Source organism: Megalops cyprinoides, chromosome 13, assembly GCF_013368585.1.
Source record: "Megalops cyprinoides isolate fMegCyp1 chromosome 13, fMegCyp1.pri, whole genome shotgun sequence".
Lineage (NCBI taxonomy): Eukaryota > Metazoa > Chordata > Actinopteri > Elopiformes > Megalopidae > Megalops > Megalops cyprinoides.
This window is the reverse complement of record NC_050595.1, coordinates 29084817-29091908: the sequence shown is the minus strand read 5'-3', so window position 1 is coordinate 29091908 and position 7092 is coordinate 29084817. Positions and strand designations below refer to the sequence as shown.

The 7092-nt window shown below is 39.1% G+C and overlaps 1 protein-coding gene across 1 annotated transcript; it reads left to right on the top strand.

The window, feature by feature from the left end:
* The first annotated feature begins 40 nt into the window (after window positions 1-40).
* On the top strand, window positions 41-2455 carry LOC118787903 (CD59 glycoprotein-like). The gene is made up of 4 exons (XM_036543662.1): window positions 41-124; window positions 1491-1574; window positions 1856-1957; window positions 2081-2455. Exons 2-4 carry the CDS (start codon window positions 1520-1522, stop codon window positions 2278-2280), a joined length of 357 nt encoding a protein of 118 aa, XP_036399555.1. The 5' UTR covers window positions 41-124; window positions 1491-1519; the 3' UTR covers window positions 2281-2455.
* The last annotated feature ends 4637 nt before the right edge of the window (window positions 2456-7092 follow it).

Below are 7092 nucleotides of genomic sequence, written 5' to 3'. Positions count from 1 at the left end.
TCAAAAAGGGGTGGATTTGGGGTGACAGCGCGTCGTGGTGTGATACTGAACTAACCTCAGACGAAGGACGTTGTTTTCCCGGCAGAAGTTGCAGTTCGTTGCTGCCGCTTTCACCAGGATTTTGGTGAGTAACGTTATAATTTTTTACACTGCCATTTATACGTTGGGGAAAAACATTTATTTGGTTTGCTAACTTGTTCTTGCACATGTTCTCCCTTCAGTTTAACACCACGCGAATCATTTGTCAGAGCACAGAGATTAATTGTTCCCATTAGTGTGAAATGTGTTATTTCTTCATCTACCATTCATTCAAAATTGTCTGATGGAATTCAGAAAGGTTCAATTTGACAAGTGATTAAATAAATAATGCTCTTTGGCACTTTGAAACAAGATGAAAGTCACTGCAGCCACAGTCCCTGCTTTACACCCCATAAATTGGATCAGAACCAAGTGCTGGACCACTCAGACAGTGTACTGATTGGGCCAATGAGTTTAATAAATCCTGATTGTGGATTGAAACATTTTAATAGGATGTGATTTCATGAGGGAACGCTCGGCATCCTGTGAAACGTAATCATTGTGAATTCTGACATTTTATTAACATACATGCAGGCTAATCACATAATGTGATGAAGTAGTCCTAGTTTAAAAAACGAGGACTTTAAGACAAAACCTTAGCTTGCAAAGTTCCAACATAAACACGGCTAAAGGGAGAAAAAAGTGCAAGCAAGTTAAATAAACAGCGGACAATGTTACCACCTTTCCGGAACTTCTTAAACGGCAATGTCAAAGTGTGTATCTTACCAAAGTATGTGTTTTGTGAGTGTATTTCACACGTTATTTTTTTCTTTTGTGAAGCACGTACGGTAGAATGCCAACTTTCAGTGATAGACTAGGTTTTTAGATAGCTAGTTGTTTTATATAAGATAGCTAATTAAATCGTTTAAGATGGACATTCAATCTTATTTTAAAAAGGTCTAGTTTTACAGTAAGCAGCTTCAAATTAACCACGATTATACAGTATACCGACTTTCTTATAATTGTCTGTGTGCTCAACGACAAATAGGTAGCCATTTTCATTTCCCTCAGTTTTATCTACTTGATTTTATTTTGCAGCATCCACTGCTTAGTACTTATATAAGTTAATCCACATAGATACGTGCATTCTCTTGATATATACACATATGACTGATTGGCAACGACTAGCTTCAATTCATATTTATTAATATCCAAATGTATCAATCAGTGACATATTCATGCACTGGCACGTCCCAACAACTAAACGGTAGTGTCTTAGCTGGGGTTATCTTGTGCCTATTCAAATGCCATAGGTTTGCTTGTGCTCAGTTACTTTCGAGGCACTTTGTGGAAAGAAATGGGCATTAGAAAGTTGCCATAGGTCCGCGCTTCGCATAATTTGTCTCCCTTTTACATAGCTCTGTCTCTGTTCAATACATCCTTGCTAGGTATATTTTATCTGTTATTTTCAGGAAAGTTGGTGGGGAATACAACTGCTGAAATGAACACCTCTCTTGGAATAGTGTTATTTCTTTGTCTTGTAATTTTCAGTCTGGGTAAGTTTGTATATACAGCTGCAATGCAATGTAAATTTAGTACTAAATAGTGAGAAGATAACACACGTTTGGCTTCGGAAAATATCTGTGTGATAATTTACCATTGTGATGTTCATCCTGTTTCTAATATGAATAGCTAATTATTAATTATAATACTGTTGTTAACATCTTGTTTTCTAATTGCGTAAATTGTATCCCCTTGGAAAGGGTTATGAAGTTGTTACACTCTCTCAATGGAATGAGGACGCTAGCTCTGTGTTAGTATTTTCTTGTATTTCTAGGCTCAGCTCTCCAGTGCTATAAATGCTCGGATTACTCTGGGCGCTGTTCAAATGTTCAGGACTGCACTTATGAGGACGCCTGTCTCACGCTAAGTGAAAGAGGTGAGATATGTCTTTGACAGATAACCCGATCTTTTTACAGTGTGGCGCTTTACGATGGTGTTAAATACGTATTAACCGGCTCCCATTTTCATGATTTAATGTTTTTTTTCCCCTTCTGTGCAGGAGGCAAGACCATCCGTCGGTGCATCAGGTACACGGACTGCGACAACGCTAGGCTGACTCAAATGTTCCCCGCGGTGTCCGGGTTCACGTACAGGTGCTGCAGTTCGAACCTGTGCAATAGCAGTCCTCCCACCGCGATGAGCAAGTCTGTGCTTGGCTTGTTGGTGTCGCTAGTGGTCTTCTGGTGGTGCTTGCTCTAATTCCCACAACCAGCCGACCTTGTAACGAACTAACCTTTCAGCCATATTTCACCGTGAGAAGAGGAAAACTAAAACAGGAATGCAACTGAATTTTGCTGTGAAACCTTATCAGTAATATCAATTTTTACTACATTTACCGTTATTTAGTAAATAAACTCTAAACTTTTAAAATCTACCGTTGTTTAAATTCTACGACAAGGCCGAAAAGGAAATGGAACCACTTTGTTTTATTATGTAAAATAACGTTTTATTTCAAATGGCTTCTTTGAATGAAGATGTTATTCCGTTTTTGATGACAAGTGACATCAGCCAGTCTTTTGGTTTCTTTAAGTGACCACACAAGGCGAGTTGTAATAACCCAAAGTGCTTTTCGGTTTCTTTGCTGTTCTAAACTGCATGTCAGGGGTAAACTGGTAATTAAACATTCCTTTTTTGCAATACGAAATGGGGGCCTTTACTTTCAAGATAGGTTTGCCACAAGGAATTAGAAATGTGTGTTTTCCTCTCCAACTTTTGTAAACAGAATGTAAAGGGGAAGAAGTAGGAGATGAAAGTCCAGAGATACGTGATTTGAAATAGGTTGATATTGCTATTATTTTTAAACCTGCTTTGCCTCAGTTATTGTTACAGTTAAATTAAATCAGCCCAGTATTTTTCATGTTGGAGCAATATGTATTTCTGTAAAGAATCTGAATAGGATAAAACAAAGTTGGACACATTGATTGAGCTCTCTTATTTCCTTTTTTCAAGAAGTACATTTTTCCTCATCAAACACTCATCAGCTAGTTGGACAGCGCACTGCTCCTTTTACAGACCAAAGAGGTGAACGATTACCATTAGTGTGAAATGCATCTCCTTCATTTTCCATTAATTCAAAATTGTGTGATGGAATCTAGGAATATTCCATTACACAAATAATAAAAATAATGTAGTCCTTGGGCATTTTGGAGCAAAGTGAAAGTCATCGCAGCCCCCACCCCTAGTTTAATAGTATAAATCTAGTGCATGGATTGGAAACCTTTAGTTGGGATCTATTTTCATGAAGGATGGCTGGGTATCCTGTCAGTTGTGATCAATGTGAAATCTGACATTATTCTACATAAGCTACATGCAGACTAATTCAAAACATTTGATGAAGTTCTAGTTTTGATGATCAAGCATTTAAAGAATATAGGGATGTTTATTGTTAAAAGATGATCTTGTATAACATAAACAGCCATGTAGGCTACATAACACACAGTTTGCCTAAGCTCCATAGCAGTGTTTCTCAAACATTTTCTGCAACGGCACACAATGATTAAAAAAATCAGTGGCAAACCATTGTCTTCCCCAGCCACCAAAACTTCAACCCCATCCTCCACACTGCTCATTATTGTGGCCACACAAGCAACCATATTGAGTGTGAAACCTTGGTAGAGCTTTGACTGAGTGTATTGTGGATGTACACTGATAGACCAAATGGTCTAAATATTTAATTTCAGAACTGGAGTCAGTGGCACAGTTGGCTCTGGTTGCACTAATCACAGCACACTGGTTGAAAAACCTTTCACTGTGTCTAGTTTGGTCTTCAGGAGTCATCATGATCAAGGTCAAAGTGGCAACTTGGCAAAGTGCTCATCTCGATTTCAGGCTGAGCCCTACAGGCTGGGTTCAAAACACAGTTGTGTCAATCGTTGATAATGACTGCAGGCCCCCAGCAGCAGAACTCATCATGCTTCAGTGCTCCTGAATGAGTGCAGAGGTTGTCACAGTGAGACAAACATAATCTATAATTGGTGATTCCAAAAAAGGGTTGTACAAAAAGAGAAACAAATAAAGCACATAGAAAAATGTTATGAGGTTTTTAAATTAGCCCATTGTTTTTTGGGGGTGCTCCATGAAAAGAAAAAACAGTGTCCAAATAACAGCCTTCTGTGGCAGTGTCTCAAGCAAAGCCATGGGTCCCCCAAATGGCTGACTTGCCTCCAGCACGTGTCCAGCGGGCATTGCCAGCCGTCTACTCCATGAGCATGGATTTCTTTGGGAAATTTACCGTCGCACTCAGCAGACGCAGAGAGAAAAGATGTGGGATTAAATTCAAATGCATTTACTCACAGTCTATCCACCTTGATCTAGTGAACAGCATAAACACTGATTCTTTCCTCATGTCCCTGACGTCCTTCTTTGCACAGAGGAACACGCTTTGAGCTTTTATTACCAGAGAACCAGCTTTCAATGAGGAAAAGGTGAGTTGCAAGAAGTCTTTGCTGCCCTGAGGAGTAAACCAAAGTCTTACTTCAGAGCCTCCTACATCTACTTAAATGCATTAATACAAGGTCTGTCCACCAACTCCACCAATAGGTGCCTACTACTTGTCATCATCTGAGGTGTAATCCCAATTCTGCCTGTGTCAGTGAATCATACAAGTTGGACATCTGTGTGTGTGTGTGTGTGTGTGTTTGTGGTGAATTGTGGTGCTGCTGCTTTTTTCAATACAGACTTTGGTGGAACTTGAGATTCCTACACAAGTGTTTGTTCTTACTGACACCCTGTGGTGATCACAAGCACTAATCCATTCAGCTTTCACTCCAGGGGATGAGAGGAGACAGTGGAGATAGCTGACACGGCCTGAGGGAAGAATATTAGGCCTAATGTCTGCCTCCACAATAGGACACAAGTGCCCAGACTTTCCTGCAACAGCTGTATGTTCTATATTTAGCTTCAAAAGGTAAAATAACAAGGAAAAAACACTGCTGATTATAAAAACATTGTAAATAAAAATCTTTAACAACATCCTAACACTGAATACATAACCTCCAGGCAAAAAAGCCCCAGTGGTGAGTGCATGTAGTTTGGGGTATAGCAGACAGGCACAGCAACAGACTGAAGCACGCATCAAAACTGTATGTGCTAGAAAGCCTTGTCAGAGCACAGGCAAAGTAGCTTACATGCTCATGTGAATTAGTTGCCTTTTTCAGCTATTGCCAGCTCTTAACTGTGAGTCTTTCAGTTGGAATTGTTTGTCTTTGTTTACTTTTGCCAACTCTTTACTTTGAATATAAACTTAGTTTTTGGATTGGAATAAGTGACATATTTCATTAATTAGTTTATTCAAACTGGACACCTACTGTACATTTACATATAGTATGTATCACGTACATATAGCATGTATCCTCCCAGTTTCCTGGCTAGTGCAACATTCAAGTTAAAAGCCCAGTTCTCTCACAACTGCTCAACACTGCTGCTCCTTTATAATTACAATCAATAGGAAACTACGTTCATTACTATAGTAATTGTCACTATTCATATGGACAATGATAGATAAATGGGTTTCAGATAGTTACAAAGGCAATAATTTCAAAATTTGGTTTTATTGTAATCAAAATGAGAGGGTTGTTGCCCTTAGTATAGACACATGAACATGGGGCACCTGAACAGCACAGCAGGGCAGAGCAAGGCAAAAGACCATACCACTGGACTGCTGGGGCCAGTTTCATATAACTAATTAAGACTGGTCTTCTCAATGAGATGTCTAGTATTACGCATAAGACCAGTATAACATAAATTAATCAGCTGCATAAAAATTAAGGCTGACCATATTTATATTCTGGAAAGTTAGCCTCCTTACTCTTGTGCTAACTTTGAACTTGGTTCTGTGTTATCATGACAGCTAGCCGAAAGGTTTCTTGAGGTACAATCTCATGGTTGTCAAACTTTAAAATAAAAAAAAAAACTACAGTTTAACTTTTGGTTGTTTCCAACTGAAACATTTCCATCTTTAAATGGAGCCTTTGCTCCAAGTCTGCATTGCATTTGATTGTCATGTTCACTTTTCTGTTTCCTCTGCTAAAGACATCAGCCAGACAACCAGGCCTCTTTTCTGTTGGAGAAAAAAGGCCTCTTCACTTACAGACTGACTCCAGTGAAAACCAAACATTTTGACCTGATATGCCATTTAGGAAACTTGGGTATATCCCGACAAAAACACTGAGATGCTCATACTCGATTTTTTTTTCTTAGAAAAAAAAAGCATAAACGCATCATTAAAGTAATAGATTTCTGAGGGCAGTTGAAATGAGATTTACAAGAAATCCGATGTCATAGAGAAAAGCCTACCCCTTCAAGTGAGGGTCCTGCTCCTATATGGGTTGTATACAAATAACAAAGACAAACACTAATATATACAGATACATTACAAAAAGCAGCATTCATGCTTTTCTGTGGGAGCTCACCATCAGTACCTATTCTCTAGAATACCTTATGAAATCTCACTTTGGAATTGTAAATTATGTACAGCAGTGAGCTCTTCTATGACTACCTCTGCTCCCATACAGGAATGCTGAATTGAGATGAATGCCACCCTCGTCTGCAATTTTTCTACTGCAAGCCATACAGTCCACTACAGCATATTGAGCGCTCATTGGAGAATAGCTGCCACTCTGCCAATGTCATCTGAGCAACTCACAGGATGAGGAACCCCTGGCTGACCTACCCACCCCTATCTCAGGTGGATCTCCCTGTCTTGAGCACATAAGAATTTCAAAGCCCTGGGCTCAGCTTACACTCAAGACAAGCATCTTGCTGACTGAACCACTCAGGAACTCCTGAGTTCCAATATTTTGACAAAAAAAGAAGATAAAATTCCACTGCAGTCAGACTTTAAGTGTCATGTCTAAGTTATACAGATGATCAAACACATGGCCCCAAGATGCAACTTCAGAAAACAAGGTTGATTTTTCACCAAATAATCTAATGTAGACACATTAAATACAAATACAACATTAGACATGTACATGTTACAAACAAGTACACTCTGTCTAGGCTACAAAAATA